This window comes from Sebastes umbrosus, chromosome 23 (genome assembly GCF_015220745.1).
Source record: "Sebastes umbrosus isolate fSebUmb1 chromosome 23, fSebUmb1.pri, whole genome shotgun sequence".
NCBI classification, from domain to species: Eukaryota; Metazoa; Chordata; class Actinopteri; order Perciformes; family Sebastidae; genus Sebastes; species Sebastes umbrosus.
Genome location: NC_051291.1, coordinates 19,659,316 through 19,680,813, shown reverse-complemented (window position 1 = coordinate 19,680,813; position 21,498 = coordinate 19,659,316). Strand labels below are relative to the sequence as shown.

General features: G+C 40.9%; 1 protein-coding gene across 3 annotated transcripts in view; it reads left to right on the top strand.

Moving 5' to 3' along the window:
• Positions 1 to 21,498, top strand: part of ahcyl2b (adenosylhomocysteinase like 2b) — a 53,356-nt gene that overhangs the window by 1,686 nt on the left and 30,172 nt on the right. Inside the window, exon 1 of one of the 3 annotated variants that reach the window (XM_037761067.1) lies at positions 20,724 to 20,840. The exons of the other annotated variants lie outside the window; for them this stretch is intronic. Coding sequence (XP_037616995.1) covers positions 20,739 to 20,840 — 102 coding nt within the window. The 5' untranslated portion in view covers positions 20,724 to 20,738. Of the gene's footprint in view, positions 1 to 20,723; positions 20,841 to 21,498 lie in introns of those variants that run through there. 3 annotated transcript variants of the gene reach the window in all.

Below are 21,498 nucleotides of genomic sequence, written 5' to 3'. Positions count from 1 at the left end.
CTTCCACTCTTTGGGGCAAATGAAACCCTCTGGCAGCACAGTGTCAGCACATGATATATGTGTATAGCTGTTTTCAGTAGTTTTCTTATTTGGCAAACATTTTTGAAGTAACTTAATGATTTCGATGCAGTAAAGTAGAGTAAACTATATTGGTGCTGGTGTGTGTCTCTCAACGTGACGGACTGCTTCAACTTGTTGCATCTGCTATGTAGCTCAAATGATCTTTGCTTCTTGCTTGACCTCAGGTTAGTATATTGAATTGGTAATCTTGGTGTTGTTGATGCAGTGCCACCCAAGGTGTGTGATCTAACTCAGACATAACAGTAGTCAGTAATCTCTGACCCCGGAGCACTTCTGTCACCTAGTTTTCTCGTGCCTGATTTAGCCTTTAGAGCACCTACACTTCAGTGAAGGGAGTTCCTGCCCTTGTGGCTTAATTCAGAGGTCAGACTGACGTGTCTTTTCCTTGGCGAGCAAGGATCCAAGAACTGCTTGGCTCTGTTTGTGACCCTAAATGCATCTTATCTTTTTTGTATCTCACAAAGTCTTGATTAGAACAGAAGTGGAGATATGAAGGGCAAAGTTCAAGGAATGAAGAATTTTGATAAGGAGTCATTTGAGGAAGCTTCCAGCTCTAACCCTTTGATCGGCGTTATTATTAATAGTTGATAGTAATTTATTGCCTGTAGTTTAATCAGTTTAATCACTTTATCAGTGATGGTCAGATTCATCAATTTATTTTAGATTAGATATGTGGTCTTAACAAAGAAAAGGTTTTGAAATGGGCTTTACTCCGTGTGTTGGCCAGTTTGTGCTCCCCCTGTGACATCAATGCAGAATACTTGTTTAGTGTGTTTTCACTATGAACCTCTTGACCAAAAGTTTTGGTGATTGTCAGGGTGAAGTCTATAGGGACAGAACAAGTCGATACACTTGTATCGGGTATACTTTCCACCCACACCCTCTACTACCCATTCACAATGATCCTACCCCGTTAGGCAACCCCTAAGGGAACCCCAGTAGAAGACCCATAGGAGGGGAGCCGGGTAGTACAGTGTGAGAATGGATTGCACATCGACAGCAGCTCAGAGCAGATTGCTTTATGTACCTCCGACTGTCACATCGAGCGGGCATATGGAAGTAAAGCAGCAGTCAGGAACACTGGGCCCACAGGCTGATCCACATTTGGGGGACAGAAAACCAGATGTACCGGACAGCAACAGCCACATCTGGATTATTGAGGAGACCCATTTCGCAGACAGGAACATGGTACAAAAAGTTAATTTCCAAAATGTTATGTTTTCATTTTATTTTGTAAAAAATATCGGTATGGATCAGTAGTTTGTCTTGAAATAAAGAAACTAGCTTCTGGGTAGTGTTATTGACAAAATGTACTTGTACTTATTACTTAAACATTCCTTAAAGTTGCATCAAAGTTGTTTTATATCTGTACTTTTTATGCTCTCTAAGGCTAAATGTACTTTAACAAATGCAAAGTATTTTATGTTGCAATAAAACTTGTGGTTATAGTAGGGCTGACGCTAGCACTTACTTATATCAAGTATTCTACCGATTATTCCATCCATTAATCAAGTAATCAAATAAAAATACTTTGGCTTTATTAAGGAGCAAAAGTAATATACAAAAGAGAAAATACCAGTAAGATGGAACAACTAATTGCTTTCCTTTTTAGAAAAATCTACATTTTTATTGCTTAAATTGAATAGAATAATATCTGTGAGGGCGAAGGGGGTTAAAGGAATCCTTGATGCAAAAAATATCTATCGATTATTTTTAGTATTCAAGCTACTTGAAGTTTAAGCTGGAGGCTCTATATCGTTTTTATTTTGGGCAATGTAGTCACTCTGTTTATATTTAATAAGAACAGTGATCATTTTTATGTTAAATTAATAATGATAGTGACGTGTAGGATGTTCTCTCTGTGTCCATTTTAATTTAAAGAGATCATGTTAATGTAAAGAGAAACTGTACAACAGGGATCATTTTAACCTGAATTTTTAGGGTCAAAGGTTGTTGTGTATTTTTAATTCATGTAATGCAGAGATCAGTAAGCCTGAGTAATGCATAATAGATGCTCTAAATACATTGGGGCGGATATCCGTCCATTATATTAATTTAAAGACTCTGTTGTCACTGCATTTGTTTGATCAACCTCTTTAGTGTATATCCACTGGGACAGAAGGTTGCCTCAAACCTATTTATAGATCACAAGGCATAGTGGGTCTTATGGCACACTCGCTGCATTATAGATATACGACCACAGCCTGGCCTTGCGCATCTGCTGAATTCTGCTTGTTCAGTGCAGTAAAGGGTAAGTGAAGCAGTGGAGCTGATGTAAGTATGCAGGCAGCAGTGCTGACTGACGGACTGACTGGATGACTGGCTATCTTTTAATCCATGCCTTTATCATGTCACCACATAAGGGGATTAAAAGGCCAGCTCTCTGCTGTAGGTGGGTCCAGATGTAAGCTTTTTGAATCCAGAGATGAATTTCATTGTAACACACATGGCTTGGCACGAACATGCCCAGCTTCTGGTAAGTCCATGGTGGTACCTCCAGATGGGAAGCGAAGTAAACTGGCAGGGAGCTCTGCAGACAGCAGGCCTAGTTGCTAGCATGGCTACAGTTTGTGGCTATTAGCTAAGGCTGCGGCAAGCCTTGTTTTAATCTCATATCAGGTCAATAGAGTCACCTGCCTGAATGGCTGTACTGAGGCCTTTTTTGAAGAAGATGGTTTACCTCCTGGTGGGCATACTGACCAAACACAAGACTTTTTCACCTTGTAAGCCATCATAGTTCTGACTTAAGCAATTCTCCCCTGACCTTTGACATTTGGCAAGGACTGAACTAAACTTCCTAACATGTTTTAGGAAAGTATGCACAGCGATATTTTTGAATGACCAGGGAACAGTGTGTTCGTAAGGTCATCTCTCTCCGTAATGTTATGTCACCCACTAAGCTGGTGTTCCTGGTAATGCTCACTGATAAACAGGCTTACAGTGACCTGTGGCTGTGCCACCCTCTCCAGTCTGATTCTGCATTTGCATCAATTCCACCTACTCTGCTTTAGTGGCCCATTGGAAGCCTTTTTGGGAACATAGTATGTATTGCATTTGGTGTTGCTCAAATGTAATCCCTAAGAATTTGTATTGATGCCATTTTCTTTAAACTTTTGTTGTCTGAGCCAGCTGGTCATGTTGTTTCACTACAGTGATTTCATTGTGGTGGGATAGGTGGGCAAGCAAGTATAACTTGTTGAACCCATTATAGCTAAAGGTAAATGGTTAATGAAGAAATTAATAAACCTAACAGAAGGTCATAGAGTTTAGTTAGGTCTTTAGTCAGTTTGTTCATTAGTTCCTTTCATATTCTCGTGACTGTACAAAGTTATCTAGTAAAAGATAAGACGTCACGGTACTGTGGATTGTCAGCATTTTCTTCTTCATCCAAGATCATTGAACATCTTCAACTGCCCTTGACTAAAGAAGAACATGTCACTTTCTTTCCCCTGTGCACTCTCATTTGTGAGTCACCTCTATGACTGAGCTGGTCTGTATGTGTCTGTGTCTTCTTTTGTTGGAGTCAAAATGTAGTCATAGCCTAATCTCACTTTTGTCTTTATGTAGTGGTTTTGAGAATATCTACTTCTGAAAACAGTCCCCTCTTGGACTGTACACCAACTTGTGTAACTTTTGGCCTTTATAGTAATCAACAGTGTGATAGACTGTATTTGTTTACATCAGAACAGAGACCAACAGAAAGGTTGGCAGCTAGGAGGCTAGGAAGAGCTAGGAAGATGGTCATGTTTGTGAGAGGTTGACTGTTATACTTGAAAAGATCTGTTTCCCCCCGTCCACACATTACAACACAAGTGTAACATTTATACATTTTAGTTTCAGAGGTGCAAAATGCCATTTTAATGTGGATGGAATGCCAATAGATAAAAACGGCATAAAACCCCCCCACATCTCGAGTCACAGTGAGTATACCAGCATTTGCCAGCTGCGCTGTCTCTGGCAGCGAGATAAAAAGAGCCAAATGTGATTTCATTTGGAGTATACTGCTAGCCTTAGACACTTTACCACATTAGACAGTTAGAGAGTGTCTTTTAAGGCAAACAAACACACATGCACGCATCCTTTTGCTGCGTGTTGACACGGGGAATGTGGAGCCCTGGTGTGAAATCTGAGAAATGCCCTGAGAGAGAGCGAAGGAGAGAAAGGGAGCATTGGATCCAAATCCAGCTGTCCCTCAGTCTTCCACCCCTATTTCCATGGATGTTAAGCTCAAAGGAAAAACGAACTACCCAGTTTCTGTGTGGCTGTTAGATTGTCCTAATCCAATCCCAAACTCTGACCCCATACTTGTGGAGATCACAGGGTTTTGCTGAAAGCATTGCAGTTGCCACATCCATATCCACTTCTGTTCTTGGAAAAACTGTCAGTAGGTTTCTCACTATCATGTCACCTTTCTAAACAATTTAATGTTGATGGAGGGGTTATTTAATGACTTCCAACACACACTAGAGAGGAAATAGATGTAGAAATTGTTTAACACATTTGAGAGTGGTATGAGCATTGACCCACTTAAACTTCTCCTCAAATCTTCTTCTATCTTCTTTAAGAGTATATTGTTTTGGAAACTGAGTGACAGGAGTGTGCCTTGCTATTTCTGTGTAGCCCTGTAATGGATTAAATACTGCTGTGTTGGTTATTGTGCTGACAGGAGCTTTCATTGGCTGTTGGAGGACAGCAAGTAAGTTTTGACCACTGTCAAGAGGTCACTGCTGGGGTCGCCGGGGAAGCAGGGAGGATGAGGGACAGATCGTGACCCGGCGGATGTGAATAGCGCAACAGAGATGGGAGAGAGAGGATGTAGTGTAGAGTCTCAGACAGGCCTGCATATGAAGCACTTCTTAATGATATTGCATGCTTGGTTTACGGCTGTACTGAGAAATGGGGGTGGGGATTGGATAGAGGTTTTTACATGTTTACTGGAGTGCATACCTTGAATGTTAATGATTTATCGATGATCAGTTAGTCACTGGTAAGAAATGGATCAATCAAGGATACAAGTTGGCTTCAGTATTTACGTATCCTCCGGACATCAGCTCTAGAGTCATGAACAATCATGGATTATATTGTGGCTGATGATGGATTTAAGAAATTGTGGAAAATTTGCATCCCCATTACATACATTAAAGGCTGTAGCTACTGGATTATAGATGGGTAGGTGGCATAATGTGTTGGGAGAAATATTAATAAGTCAGGGTGTTTGTGTATTACATTAGCTATTTATGTATATGTATATTATTTAGTGCCATATTGTTCTTATTTTTAAATTCCTCATTCTGTATAGTACATGCTCTCAAGGAGTATAGTATTTTTTGTTATTTATCTATACAATGGATGCGTTCTTGTTCATTTTGCTGCTGTGACACTTCAATTTCTATGGGATCAGTAAAGTTAACCTCATTTTTTTTTTTTTTAATATATGGGCTTTAGTACCTGAACTCCCAAATGAATCACAATATCTAGCGGATCATCAGTGGGTGGGCAGTGTTGTTTTAACTATGTAGGAAAAATACTGTAAACTTAAAGGAATAGAGAGTTGTAAGTCTGGACTACTGTGAATCTCTACCAGGCAGCAGAACAAGAAATGTGTCTTAAAATAAATTCTTATAGGAAGTCAGTGGTGTCGTGTAATTTGTTATGTCTTAGCTGCCTCTGCCACTCATGGAAGAGGGTGTATATTTGGCCAGCTTTGCCCTCAGTGCACTTAGCCATGGTTTATCGTGGTTTATAATGACCTATGAGTGAAATCCTGATTTATCTGATCTTTCTTTGGTACTCTCACTCTCCTCTTCCTCGAATTACCATGTCACAACACTTTTATTTTTGCATCTTCTCCTCTCTGTTTCTGCCGGACTTGTTTGCCCTGTGTTACTTTCACAATAATGTGTGTACCCTTCATAAAGTGGGTTGACAGTAAACTTGAAATAAACCAATACTCATCACTTACTCATCTGTCTGAGTTGCAAACTACACCCGCCCCAGGACGCCACTTCCTCCGTTGTTTTTATTGTTTGGTTTTTGAGCCCCTGTCTAGCTTTCTCTCTCTCATTGTCTTCATGTGCTGTGCGTCCTGTAAATCTCAGCACCACACAGCAAAGGCATGTGTGAGATCACACCTCCCTAACCATCTTCATCCACGCCACAGTGGCCGACTCAGGAAATGGACTGTTGGTACTTTACACCAGTTTGAGTTTCTCTCACCCCCAGGGTGCCACATAGTGATCTCTTCATCACTGTCCAGACGGGATGCTCTAGCAGCTACATTGCTGTAGGGCTGCATGATTGGATTTGAGATCACAATTTTCTCTTGATCTCACAATTCTTAGGAACAAAATATTTTTTTAAATGGCAAACATTTCTTCCAGTCACATTTGTCAGCCTCCAAACACCTCAACACCTTTCTGACACAGTATCAACACACGGGTATACCTATATTAATGAAAACCTTGTTACCATGGCTCCACCACCCGATCACTACTGCGCAGACTCTTGCTCCAAATTATGTCAAAATCTCAAGATGGCAGCTCCTGTATCTGGGATATTTTGTCTTTACTTCTGTACAGTGGGAGGAAGTGGAGACGCGTTGTCCATTTTTCGATACAGTCAATGGCATGAACACACACGTATGGCTAATCTGTGTCGGGGTGCCAATGAGCGTGTTCAGCTGTGCCTTTGCGGAGATGTAAAGTCAAACCAATATCAAGCAAAACTATTCTATTAGCTTTAATTAATTCTATTAAAATAAACCCATGTTCAAATGTTAATGCATTTTTCCTAAATGTCAGAGAAATTTGTCTTTTGGCCAGTAGCTCTTGTGCTGATCAAATCACACCTTTTGTGACATTTCAAAACAATATTTAATTAGCGTTACCTTGACATTAAGATAGTGTACTCTACCTGCTTGCTCCTGTGTATTAATTCTGCCAGTTTCTGCCACTACACTGCATGCACCTATATTATGTCGGCTGTCTTACTTGACTTTCCAATGGCAGGAAGAACTGAGCACCCAGTGCTGTGCTTGACATGCCAAAATCAATTTCCACACTCACTATATTGTATATTAACACCTGTCCCAAGGCAGAGAATAGCGTAGCTTTGCTCTGGTTTTATGCTGGTGTTATTGGCAGTGCCGATATCTGTGCTTCCCCGTTCCTGAGTGTACCACCACCCACACATGTGCATCTGTGACTCCCCGGTTGACATTCATTTCCTGCCTCGTCATCGCAGCTTGCTATCACTTAGCGTGTACAGCTCATTGAGTTACACCATCAAAAAGCTTTTTACAAGGCTCAGGTTCTTACTGTAGGACAGAGAAGTAAACAGAACGATTGGGAAAGGAGGAGAGCGCTCACTTTTCCTGGAACCTGTGTGTCCACACGAAGCCAGCATGGTGTGAAATTTTAAACCCGTTGGTTTAGGTACTGTTGAATAAGTGAGAGAGCACCAACCCAGTCGGTGTGTGTGTGCTCACTAACCCACAGTGTTGAGTTTACATGAGGATCAGTAGACAGTTGTGGACATTAACACTGAACTGGCTATACAGCATGACGAGGAATGCAGCTCCATATTCGAGCATTGCATGTGAACAAAGGGCCAACATTGTGTTCAAAAAGTGCTGCCTCACAAAAGGGCCCTCACAAAGCCTGAAATGAACCCCTACACACCCATCCGTCTGCCCTGCTTCCTATTAGTCAGGCCAAACCACCAACCCCTGGCATACAGAGGAAATAGCTGTTTAGGCCTGAAACAGCCTAGGGCTGGGAAATGGATATATACGATCAGCCTTATATGTATTTCTATCCAACAAATATGGGGCAACATTATCATTCATTTGGAGTTGTTTCTGGCCACTCAATGACTGTAAGTCCAATAGTCACTCTCCTTTCAGCTCTTCTTTGGTATCCACCAACTCATGAGGGAAATATTGGCTCTTTTTAGCAGTCTCAGGCCCAGACGCACCAAACCGACATCAGAGAACTAGCGCCAACAAAGGCCGCCCGTTGCGTTGTCTCACCTTGCCTGTGTCTTTGTCAAAAAGTTGCACTCGAACACACCTCAAAGACTACAGCCGACGGCCAACTACCATGTACGTCCTGCGCCTGCATAAGATGAAATAACTCTCCAAACCAGCAGGCGGCGGTAGTCAGTATTCGTCATTCAAAAAGGGAAGACCGAGGATGGCGGATATACAAGCCGTTGTTATGATACATAGATGAAACAAAACAGTTTCTCCTTCCGTGTCTCTCCTCCTCCTCCTCCTGCACTGAGTCGCTTAAGCTGAACCGCCAATCAGAATGATTTCTCATCAATGGGCTCTGCCACCGATTCAACATGCTGAATCTGCCAAAAAAACTCCAATGCGGGCAGACTAGAGCTAACGGTGCAGGACAAACTGCAAAAACTAGGGCAGCAGACCCGACATTGGCTGACGGCCGACCGTCAGCTTGGTGTGTCAGTGCCTTTAGATGCTCCACTATCTTCACTAGCTAACTTTGTCTGGTGTTTGGTGCTGGGCAAGTAGCATACAGAGGGTTTAGCAGACTTTTTTTGTTGACAACCTGCTGCTGCTGGAACTGATGCTGATGAGAGCAATTTATAGTGAATCAAAACGGTAAAGTTGCGGGCAGCAAAACAAAAAAAAGAGGCTAAAACGTCCCGTAGAGCTGAGGGGAGAGTTGGGTGATAATTATCACATCGCTTTCACATTACATAGTTATTTAATCTGTAGTTGAAATGAAAATATATATGAATAAGAGCAGCTTTAAACAGCTTCCATTTCCTCACATTCCACAGTTTAGTTTTTTGCTAGCATCTAGAGCTTTTGTCAAGAGGATAACAAAAAATCCAAATCCAGCCTAATAACTGATTAAGAATTGCTTCACACTCCTAATTAAACTTAGATCATTGACCCCATAATGGGTTTATTCAAAAATAGACCAGCATCACCCCCGTCTGTTTGCCTTTGATGTAATTATACCTTCCCCAGAAGGAGAGAGGGCTATTTTTGGCAATTCAAGAGGAGGGGAGAAAAAAAACGCAAACATGAAGTTACAGAAAACGGACCATTTCATTTTTGAGACTTTTGCTGCTGTTAAATCTAAAGATATTTGGTACTGTGAAAGGATTTTACTTGTCAGACCTGGACTGGTTAAAAAAATGTGACCAATATGATGAAAAGCCTGCACTGATGGAGATTGATGTTTGGATGGGTAAATAGATGAGTGGATGGATATGTATACATGCAGTAGATACGGCTTGCTGTTTAATTCACGTAAAAGCCTCGGCATTGTTGATCCACCACTAGATCATCATCTACTGTATGCTGTAATTAGTTTTCTCTCAGATTTGAGAGCCATCGGAAACAATAGCTTTTTAAGTGATTTGATCGATAGTAATGCTGATCACTGTGCTGTTGGTGTCATTGGATGCGATCACTAAGCCTTGGGGCTCCAAACTGTACCCTAGTTTGGTCTACATAGGCAACAAGACCCTGTTACACAACTGAAGTGTGCTTTTCTGTGTATATGAGAGAGGGAGATATAGCCCAGATTAGACGAGGATAATAAAATAATTAGTTGCCTTTTTAGAGGAAAACCATATACCTGTAGCTGACCTAGTCACAAAAAAATCTCAAATTGAACATTTTGAAAACAGAAACTTGAGGATGTCCTTGAATGACATGTGAAGCATGCAGTCTTGGCACTCTTCCTCCACTCAGTGGCAGATAAGAAGGGAAAGGCATGTGAACGAGAAGTTACAGGAAGCCCAGAGTGTGTTGGCTGCTCTCCTCTCCCCCTCTCTGTTGAGAAGCAGGTATATAGGGTTTAATCTGTCACTAAGCCCCATCATTCATTGCCTGTTCTCCCCTAGTATCAGTGTCCCTGGCTTCAACAGAGACTATCAGACCATATCAGAGGACAAGGATTGTTCTAGTGGGCAGTGCTCAGTGTAGACGGTCCTGCATACTTTCCATAGTTTATAGCAGCACTGCGATTATTCAGGGCCTTAGCAGTCAGTTTGACCCATCCAAAGGGAAGCTAGCGTAATTGGAAATCCCAGTTTTTTGGCGTCAAATTATGATTCTTATCTACAGTTCTTAGCATTTAGACTGTTCAGTTGTGAATGAGAGTTAAAAAATGTTCAGCCACGCTCAGCGGTATGGCTTTAGGTGTGGCAGTGTCGGTCAGTCCACCATTTTGGTCGCAAAATATCTCAACAACTATTAGATGGATTGCAATGTAATATTGTACAGACATTCATGTTCCCCTCAGGATGAATCGCTTGGTGATGCCTTTCCATTGTGCCATCGTCAAGTCAAAACTTTGATATATCTGATACTTTGGTTTATGACCACATAGTACATGTAAAACTAAAGTCATTCCCATCAGCCTCAGTTGTACTTTGTGTTTAGTGCTAAATAACTATTTTTAGCATGATAGCGCGCTAAAATAATATAGTATAGTGAATATGTTAAACAGTATCACTACTAAACATCAGCATGTTGGCATTATTGTTTGCATGGCATAACTGTAGACTCTTAGTTTTGTTTGTTGCTTGTATTTATGTAGCACAACGTCATTTATTGCACTCAATAAGGGGACACATTATAATATATGAATTGTTTAAATGCAATTGATGCAGAATTGTTTGGTTTATGATCCAGATTTTTTAGAATTTTTTATTAATTAATTAATATTATTAATATGTTTATTTGACAGGTACCGCGTATAATAAGCATAAATTTCAATATAGCTAAAAGTACGTCTGCAACTAATGATTATTTTCATTGTCAATTAATCTGTCAATTATTTTCTTGATTAATCAATTAGTCGTTTGGTCTATAAAATGTCAGAAAATTGTGAAAAATGTCAGTCAGTGTTTCCCAAGGCCCAAGATGACGTCTTCAAATGTCTTGTTTTGTCCACAACTCAACGATATTCAGTTTATTGTCATAGAGGAGTAAAGAAACCAGAAAATATTCACATTCACAATTTGTCTTAAAAAATTACTCAAACTGGTAAATCAATTATCAAAATAGTTGCTGATTAATTTAATAGTTAACAACTAATTGATTAATCATTGTAGCTCTAGCTTAAAGCTAATATTCATCCCCAGTCCCCAGGCAGGTGAACAATAATACAAACCACATATACATTCAATTTGACTTATTAAGCAAGATTGCAATTGTAACACAACAAATTGTGCAGCTTTACTCTTCCCATAACATCAATTTGTTAAACATGATCTCCAGTCTGTCAAGCAGCAGGTACTTTTGCTGTTTGCCCTTCATCGGCATAATGTATCTGTGTGTTCTTCCTTTACATTGTATATACTGACACCGGCTGTATGTAGGGTCAGAGTGAAAGAGCAGTGGATGGCTTCCTCTGGTGCTGCTGCTGGTGCCGTGGCTGCACTGACTGTAGTGAAGCCCCGTGTTGGCACGGAGCCTCTGGCGATATATGTGTTGTGTGTGTGTGGGCACGTGTTAGGCCACTGGTAATTGCGTGTGGGCTCGGTAACTGCCAAGTGTATGCATGGTAATGGGTGTGTGTGACTCGGTAGTGTGTGTATGAGAGCACTTGTCTGTGTATATAAATCAGCAGCACCCATTCTTACATCACAGCCACCCTCAAGGCTGCGCTGTGATACGCACACTAATGCACACCACCTCACACTAGCTGCTTCCTCCTTCCTTCTATTGGTCAGAGGGGTCCTAAAGTCTTCACTATTGGATGAGTGGATGGTGATTGAGCCATGACTGGAGCAGCCACCTTCTCTTTCAGGATTTTCTTGTACTCACGCTCTTGAGCTCTACCTTTTTCATTTCCTGTCCCTCTTTCAGCCTCACTGTGCACACAGACATGCTAGCAGCCTGTTGTATCTCATATGTTGCATAAAAGCACTTTGTGGGACACACCGCCATATTGACCTTATAGTATGGAAATGTTGTGTCAAGGTCGTAACAGCTGGCTCCCCTCTCACATCTCCCATCTGTACACATGAACATTACACAGAGACATACACTGACGGGCATACATTAGTAATCTGTGCATGCACTTGTGAAGATGTATGTGTTTATCTTTTAGTATGTGTTTCTTGTCTGTGCTGCTCTGTGCTAGCCCGAGCACCTCTCTGCTTTTACTTGCCTGTCCGTCTGCGTGGCTGCCAGAGCTTAACAACTCCACAGTTCTTTCACTAATAGCCAGGCCTCTCTGCCAGAGTTGTACGCCTGTTTTTGTGTCTGTCCAGCAAAGTGTCTGGTCTTTCCTGTGGTCTTACTTGAGGACATGGTCTCTGCTGCTGGCTTTTTCCAGGAGCAATTGTTTCCACCCAAAATCTGAAATCTTAACAAACTCTTTCTCAATGCTGTGCCACTGCTGGAGAAATGTTTTTTTTCTCGCTGCTGTTGCTTCTAATTTCAATCTGACAGAGCAGTTTCTCATTAGCTGACTACTGCTTGCATGTGTTTGTAATGTGTTAGACAGTAACTTGACTCAGAAAGTGGGCATTACTCAGACAAAAGGTGAACACAGGGGTGATAAACATGCCCATTGCTGGCCTGTTTGGTTTAATGGACTGTGCTGAAACTGCAGAGAACTGTTGAATAATAACCTACTGCACAACAGTAGAGGAATATTGAAACTGAAATCATAGTTGTGATTCTCTGTCTGTCCAGCATGTGGATGAATGCATTGAAGAAATTGAATATATGCAATTTCTTGTAGATTTATGCATTTATATTCCTCATGATGGCGGTTACTATTCAAAGCAGTGCTCAGTTATATGATCAGGAAAATAAAGCGGTACCTCAAGTGAATGCAGTGAAATACTAAAAGCATACATTTTTGATGGATTTCAGGTGCCATAATTCATGCAGATGATCTCACAGGGCTTGTTTCATGAATATCACTGGTATTAATGAAATGAACACTGCTTCCCCCCTACTGTTTCCTATGATGGTAACACATTAAAGAGTAGGGGTGTAACGATTCATCTACTACATCAATGTATTGATTTATATTCCTACGTTCCAACCACATCGACAATTGACGGTACTCGTCAAGTTGTCCTTCATGGGGGACATATATCAATCTAAAATCGATTTGCAAGGTAAATAATCTATTGTATCGAAATTCGAAACTAAGAATTTGCACCTAGTATTTAAGCTCAAAAAACGTTATATGAATATATTTTTTAGCACTTTTAATAGTAAAGAAAAGTTAAACGTTACTCCGGTTAACTCCCTGTGTATGACGTCATCGTCATGCGTCAGCATCGCCAATCTCAGAAAGACGACAACAAAACTAAGCATGGATGACAGCAGGGAAGAGCCAGACTAGTGAGAGATTTTCAAGCTTTTGTTTGAGGTCCAGCGTGTGGAAACATTTTGGCTTTTGCAGAAAGGGAGATGTCCTTGATAAATCGCTCGATGTTTGCAGAATATGCAAAGGCCAGCTAAAATACAACGGCAACACAACCAGTCTTACGATGCACCTACTGAGACGGCCATATTATTGCTCTACCGTTTATATTGGAAATGAGAACAGAAGCAACAGGTTAAACCACTGTTCATTTAACTTGAATAGAAGTTGGTTTATTTTATTTTTTGGTAAATATTGCACTGCCTTGTATCCTGAGAACTGAAGCAACGGGTACTGAACTTGCATTTTTTATTATTTTCAAATTAAAGGTGTATGTATTTGCTATTAATCAGTGTTTACTTGTTTATATCCATAATGAATTTATCCCTGATTCCCTTACAAGAAAGACTTTTAAGGAATCCTGACCTACACTGTCCAGTATCCAGATATTTATTTCACAGTCACACTGATTGAATTTTTGGCAAAAAAAAACCATTTACTGAATAGATTTCAAGTCATTGAATCGTATCATATCGTATTGCTCTAGATGAGCAAAAAGTCAAACTTATCGGAACCATGGAAAGTGATACGTATCGTTGTAAAAACGTATTGTTACATCCCTATTAAAGAGGTTGAAACCACTGCTCATACAGCTTGGTAAACATTTCTAAGTTCTAAAACAATAAATCAAAATTTGCTGCTCTTGTGTCTAACTGAAGACCGTAGTCATACAGGGGCAGCATGGCCTCGGGTGGGACTGACTGTCCTGTACTCAACAGTAATGGATTGTCAGCCAATGTGGTCAACAGCAGTGTGCTCTGTCAAGACCAGGAAACCTGTCAGCTCTGACATGGTGAGCTGTTGCACCAGATAACAATGTCACAACAAATTGTTACGGTGTTTGGAAGCTGACCTGTATTTTGACCCTGCTGTGAAAGGGTGGCAATCAAAAATAAAAGATAAAAAAAAGTCCTTTTTTGTTTTTTGCCACACCAGTCTGAGGCAGTGTACAGTACAGGCTGTACTTTTTTCATCCTCGGACATTGATGTAGTGCGAGTTGAATCAGAGGGCGCTGTATCCCGGGCTAGCTGTGATTGTGTTTGATCTAGCTTTCAATTAGGGAGGCAGGGAAGTTGTGAATAGGGTGAGACTGTGTGTGTGTAGTGGTGGTAGAAAGACAAAGAGAGAAAGACAGAAGAAGAAAAACATAGGCACCCTTCTGTCTGCTACAGTCTATTTTAGTTTTTCTTGTACACAAGCGCAATAGTAATCCAGGAATAGCAATTGAAAGCATAGAGAAACACATCCACAGTCAACAACTCTTTTGATGTGTCATCCAACGGCTTCCTAAAATCATGCACATAATAAACTGTGGTTCACTCTTCAGTTTGTCAAGTTGTATGAGGACGAGTGTTGTGGCTGTAGGAAAGAAGGAAAGGAGAAAGAAGAAGAGCGCCAAATGACTAAAATGAAGGGAGAAGAAAGCAGAACAAGTGCACGTCCTCCACAGAGTGCTGTGCGTGGGAGATCTGAAAAACAAGACATCCGTTGCTTTGTCCAGTAGCCTCTCATACCGTATAGGCCTAAAGACGGCTAAACAAAAGGACCCCCGCTGCTTTAAGAGCCACGGCAAAATGCACAGGTAACAAGAGATGTCACAACAATATGCTTTTCCATCAATGTATCTTGACTGCTCTTTGCTGCCAATGGATCCTTTGTACTACCCTTCTGATAATGGGATGACACATTGCTATTTATTTGTTCCCCTGGGGTAAACACTTTGCTGTGACTGCCAACAAGCCTCTGTGTGAGTGTGTGTGTATATAGCACGTGTGAACAGGAGTTTCATTTCAACACTCTATATTGATCGTACACAAAATACATGCATGCCATGTTTTTGTAAAAGGGTTGCCAAGTCATTAGTGCCTAATAAAAGCAATGTGTTGCATTATGGGAAATGTAGGATCCAGTGTTTTTGGAACTTGACAGTCAGGATATTTCATATCGCTTCTGCCCCTCTTTATGGAAGAGCAATACTAAATTGCTGGAATACCCCTTTCAACACGTAAAATTAACAAGGTTTTTAAAGGCCCTTACCCTGTCTTAGAGACTTTTATAGAAATAAGTCCCGCTTTAATTGATTTTAATATTAGATGTATAGTATTTTATGTGAGTTGTCATTTTGTTTTTACACTTCTTGGCATACAGGCATCTTATTCGTTTTACTTCTCTTTCAGAAGATTTTGTGGAGTTGTTTTAGGTATGCTTTTTTCCCCCTAAATTACTCCCAGATTTGGGGCAGCCTGGCAGAAGCACTTTTAGGATTTTGCTTTGAGGATATTTCCAGACATTTGTTTATATTGCGTTAAGCCGTGACTTAACAGGAGATGTTCCTCTTTTCCTCTCCCTGCAGTCTTTTTTTTTTAATGCCATCACTCACTCTTCCAGACCTTTTGGCAGACGACATCCAAACATAAAGCTATTAAAAGCCCATTGGCACTTTGATTTGAGAGTACCCCTCCTTGCACTTAGCCTGTCTCATCTCCTGTGCCTGTGGGTTGTCCTTTTAACTTTGTTTAGTCATCATCAGCTTTTCTACAGCTATCATCACATGGACACTTTGGCCTGATACCCAGCCAGGCACTATGGAAAAAGCCAAACGCAGGCCATATACTGGTGAAAGTTGGCTGTGGCTGCAAAGTTTGTCCACCAGGAACTTTGATAATTGTCTTATTTAGGGATGCCATTATACCAGAATTTTAGTAGTTGATACCAGTGAAAATCCACGATTCTCGATACCAATTCAATACCACGTTAAAAAAGTAAAACAATAAATCCCATCACTTTAACATACACACCTTTATTCCCATTTGTAACTGCTTTTTGTTAGGAAGTTAAACAGGTCATAATTCCTTCTTTATTATCTATTTTATACCGCTGTGAAAACATCTTCAAACTATTTAAGTTTCTCGCCAAAAACAACATTTTACGAGATTACATGTGAACACATCATGATAGCGTTAGAATTTTCCTTCGCCTCATTTTTACTGAATAGAGCCTGAACACATCATAATGTATGTAACATAATGGCATCTCTCATTAACGTTAGCTGTTAGTTCCTTGGGGGACTGTGCTGCTGCTGCTTACCGGCTGCTAGCGTTAACTAGCTCTCCTCCTGCCGATTTAGACACAGATCTGTTGTTCGCAATTTGGCAGTATCAGGGAAAAATAGGGTGCATTCTCTGGACGCAGCGATAGTGAGTTTACTACGTCACAAACACATGTTCTATCGTTCCTGGCACGATGATACCAGAAAAACAAGTATTGTCACATTTTCCGAATTTTGGCATCGACTTGGTACCAAAGTATCGTTTCTCGTGACCTTATTACGGGTCACGTTGTCTTCTAAAATCGTTATTGAGCTGAATCCACAAACTTTGTTAACCCTTATTTGAGGACTTGCCAGTTATAGGACACCTCGCTTCCACTCCTTTATATCTGGATGGAAAGCCTACTGCCTGACTGAGCTGCCTGTTGCCAACACAATCATCCTCCCATTACCGATACAGACTTTGTGTCTGTCTGGTAATATGAGATTTCCTGGTCAGTGCTAGCTTCCCAGAACGGAGCAGGTGTTGACACAACACTTACCGTACTGTAGTAGCAATTCAAGTTTTCAGTTAACATTGAATTGAGAGACATTGAAATGGGTCACTGGTACATTGGGTTTTTCGTTTTGGTCCAATGCACCCGACTGTCCGATTCAGTCTTGATAAAGGGCTCGTGTATCTTATTCAGCACATTTCTTCTCCAAGATCAGATTTAAGAAAAATCTGGTGCATTAGTATGACTAAAGCATACTTGAATATTAATGTGATGCCAAAGATGTGACTGGCATTTCCTTGTAATGATTATCACTCCCCTTAAAAATAGCAAAAAAAGATTGATCTGTTTTAGGTAAATAATGAGTTGTTAGACGATGGTCGACTAAGAAAATTTAGTCCTGTAGATAAAGAGTATTTTTTTTATTGCTATGTAGCAATTATATCTTTTTTATTATTATTTAGTTTTAAAAATTAATGGTTGTCCCCTGTGAAATAAATATAAAGTAAAAGTAAACTTAAGAATGCAAAATGTCCAAGCTTGTTCACACCATTTGTTGTTTTGAAAATCAATGCCAAGAGAATATTTATAGGCACCCAAATTCACTGGCCATTCTCTGCTACTCTCTGCTCTGTGGTCATAAGGTCCAACTTGCCGAAACATCAGGCTGAGATTTCTGTCAAGAATAATAATCAATATAGAAAATACACAAACCAGAATGATAATAGGTTTTTGTTTTTTAATGCCCAGTCCTGGCACATATACCCATTCAGTGTGTGTTCTTTGGCTGGAGCTCAGGTTGTGTTGCCAGCGACGGAGGATGGGTTCCCCCAGAGGGGAGCAGCAGTGAGGAGGTATAAACAGCCAGTTTCCCAATGGGCCTGATGGAGAACACTTCCTTCCATTCTCTCCCTTTGGGTTTCACCACAAAGGACCGTGCAACAGGTCTCTGCTGGCCCGGCCCAGTTTGCCTCTAGTGCATCTCTCTTCCTTGAATCAGATTCAGGCAGACTGAAAGATGTTGACAGAAGTGTTAAGTCACCAAATGATAGAATCTAAAAGGTCTACGGGGAGCCGCTGTCCTGCAACTAATTCAAAACCCATTTTCGGAACCACGAAGCCGAGAAACATAAATCCTTAGTAGGATGGAGGTCATAGCCCCCTTAGGTCCTGTAATTCCTGCTCCATGTTAAAATGTTATTAGCTTTTAAAATGTGTCAAGGTGCTTAACTAACTCCTCAAAATGTCTTTGTAGTGTGATTAATAGTGCTATGAATATCAGCGTCCTAACAACCTTATTTTACATAGCATCATCTCATGACCTTGCAGAAAGCTTGTACAGTTGTTGTACAGACAAGTGGACAACAACACAATGTGCTCTATTTTCTTCTGTTGGATGCCCTTGTTCCTGAATATTTACACTGCCATTATGGAAGGATCACAGCCGCTAGCAGAGTTTTCTCAATCAAGGAAACGCGCACACAATTAGATGGCTCCAGTTCACTGCACATGGGCTCTCAGTGTCTGACGCAAAGACAAACACAAAGTTTCTCACATTCAGTTTTGTCTCTGTAGACAATGGCTCTTTGGTTTGGGATGGAGGGGGGTTGAATGTTGTGGCAGCTCTTCGAGGTGGAGGTCTAGAAAACAGTAGACAGCTGTCTTAAGTTGATTGTGATTTTGTGTCATTTAGGGCAGTAATTATGGACGTCTTGCCGCTTGAAAGGCTTCCTTGAGGTGCTAAAAATGCAGAGGTGTGTGGGAGTGTTTTGAAATTATGATTATGGTGAGAGACAGGGCTTGTCTTCTTTTGTCCTCATTATATTGACACTCTACTTCCTCACTCGCTCTTCTCCGCTGTCCTCGGTTCACCGGAGACGTTCCTCTCTCATTCCTGTTACGCTATGACACACTGCATACAAATATCTGTTTATCAGTGCCATTTGAGGTCTGTTTATATAATGACATTTGGCACCAGATGGAAGAGCTGACAAATGAGTCCCCTGTGAAACGGGAGGGATCGCTGTTTTTTTCAGCCCCTGCTTTGTATAGTCATGCAACCACAGCCTCAAGCTTGGATGAAATTAATAGAAATGAGCACAAAGCGCAATGTAAACAAAGAAATGAATCAGAAACATGTAAGCCGGAGGAAACATGCAACCAAACTCATGACCTTGTAGACCAGTTCAAGGTGATGCTGGATTGTGGGGAGCTAAACAACTCAAGGCATTGTACAAATTATATCAGTCTGTGCGCATCGCAGCAAATGAAGCCAAAGCGAGCTGGCCATTTTGCATTAATGAAACATCATCACATTTCAATTTTCTTTCTAGTACATTACCGCTTCATAAGAGCTTGTCAGCAGTGATTCTCTAACCCTGCTTTCTGTCTCTCCCTTATGGTTTCTCAACTCGGCAAACATGGCAATCTGTGAACGCGCCACGCGGTTACTGTCTGCCCAGAAGCTGTAGGCCTGTAGAATATTCATGTAGATTAATGATAAAGGTTGATTTCAAACTGCCTGATAAGTTCATCCAATGTATGTGCAGTTTTATGAGGTAACCATTCTAATAATAAGTGTCATAACTGGCTGCTAAAATGATCTTTTGGATTTGGCGAGGCCATTGGCCACTGAACAAAGAAACACAAATGAAATCAAAAGAATTTGTTTCAAAGTTGGATGTATTCCTTATAATTTGCGTTTTGGTTGCAAGACAATTTTGCAACCAAATGCCCGTAGTGATATGTTTCCATGTGCAGGGCTTGAGAGAGGACCACAGACCCAGCTGACGGCTCGAGAGGCCCAGTGTTGGGTTGCTGCAGGGGTCTTCATCCCATGACCCCATTGTGTTTGATTAGCATCAGGTTCCTTCTGACACAGGTGTGGAAACATACAGAAGATTAATTTCTTCTGGTAAGGATCGACTGTGTAAGCACAGGAAAAGCTCATGTACAGTGATATGAATACGTTTTGTTATAGTTGTGGAGTCAAGTGCTGTATTTTGAGAAACCAAAATGTTCATTTCTTCTGCAGAAACTTGAAGGAGGGAATTCATGTGTGGACACCCTGCAGACAATGCAGCTGTGAAGACATTGCTGTATGTCTTTAGCATCGCATACCAGCTTGTATCCCTACAGGTACAGCTGAGTACACACACATGCAGCGTAGAGTCGCAACACATTTCAGCATCACCAAAGCCTTCTTTATATGTAAAACATGTGGCTGATGGCATGAATTTCAGGGGAAGGAGCTTGTTGTTTTCCAGCAAGAATCATAACTGGAGGAAAAAACAAAGAAAGGATAGAATGATGATTAGTGCACATTTAATTAGTAACTCATTCCCTATTATCCTATAAAGGGCTGCAGCTTACATCACATTGCCCCTGAGTCCAAGGCAATGTTTTCAAATTCTTGTTTCACCCGACCAACAGTCCAAAACCAAAAGTTATTCAATTTTCTCTCAGAAGATGAAGAAAACCAGCAAATAATATCAATTTGCTTTTATGCCCAACCCTAACCTCAACAGGACCGCGCACTGGTCATATTACTAGTCACTTCAAAGGTGTGGGTATGTGCCAGATTTTGGGCATGCAGGCACGCTCATTCAAGCCTCCCTGGTTAAAACACAAGCCAAAGAAATGTGTGTGATGTCCGGCCTGTGTTCATTTAGTTACAAATGTGTTTTGATAGAGTCGGCTCATCAGTCAATGACATCACAGATGACGTCAAACTGGAGCTCTGCTGCAGTCGAGGGTCCGTTAACTTCGTGATATCAGAGGTACTGTTTGACTATTTAAAGACGTCATTCACTGCTGACGTTTGGCCAAAACCTCAAACTAATCTTCCAAGGTTTTACCTCTGGATTTCATTTTGCTTGCAAAGACTTGGAAACATTTTAGCTAAACATTCATTTTTTGTCCTCTTGGAGTCATGCCAAAGGCTTATTGAGTACAGCTGAAATACAGAGAGGCCTTGGCATTTTGCACTTAATTTGTGCGTTTTTCTTATGGAGAAAACTGTTATTAGTGATTTTACCAAGCTGCTTTGTAGAAGAGAAAGGTGACTTACATTGACCTCCTATTTAGAACATAAAAACGTTTAGCTTTTAACCTGAAATTGGCCTGTTGATGTTGATTTCTCACCTTGGCATATTTATGTGTCTTTCTTTAACACCCCACCACTGCTGATTTTCAGGTAGATCTGAAGTAATATTCTTACAAAAGGCTGCGTGCCACCTCTTTTCCGTACAAGACTCAAGTTTCATACACAAACACCTCCCTACCTGTAACCAAATCAAATCCACCCACCTTGCATTGTTTTTGCAACAGCGTCTGTTAATATTTTGTTCTGTCTGCGTCTTAGTGAGGGTACGGTCTGTGCAAGCAGAGAGAACTTTATTTTGTGCCATATGTTGTCAAAGTGTTACTGAAGCGTTT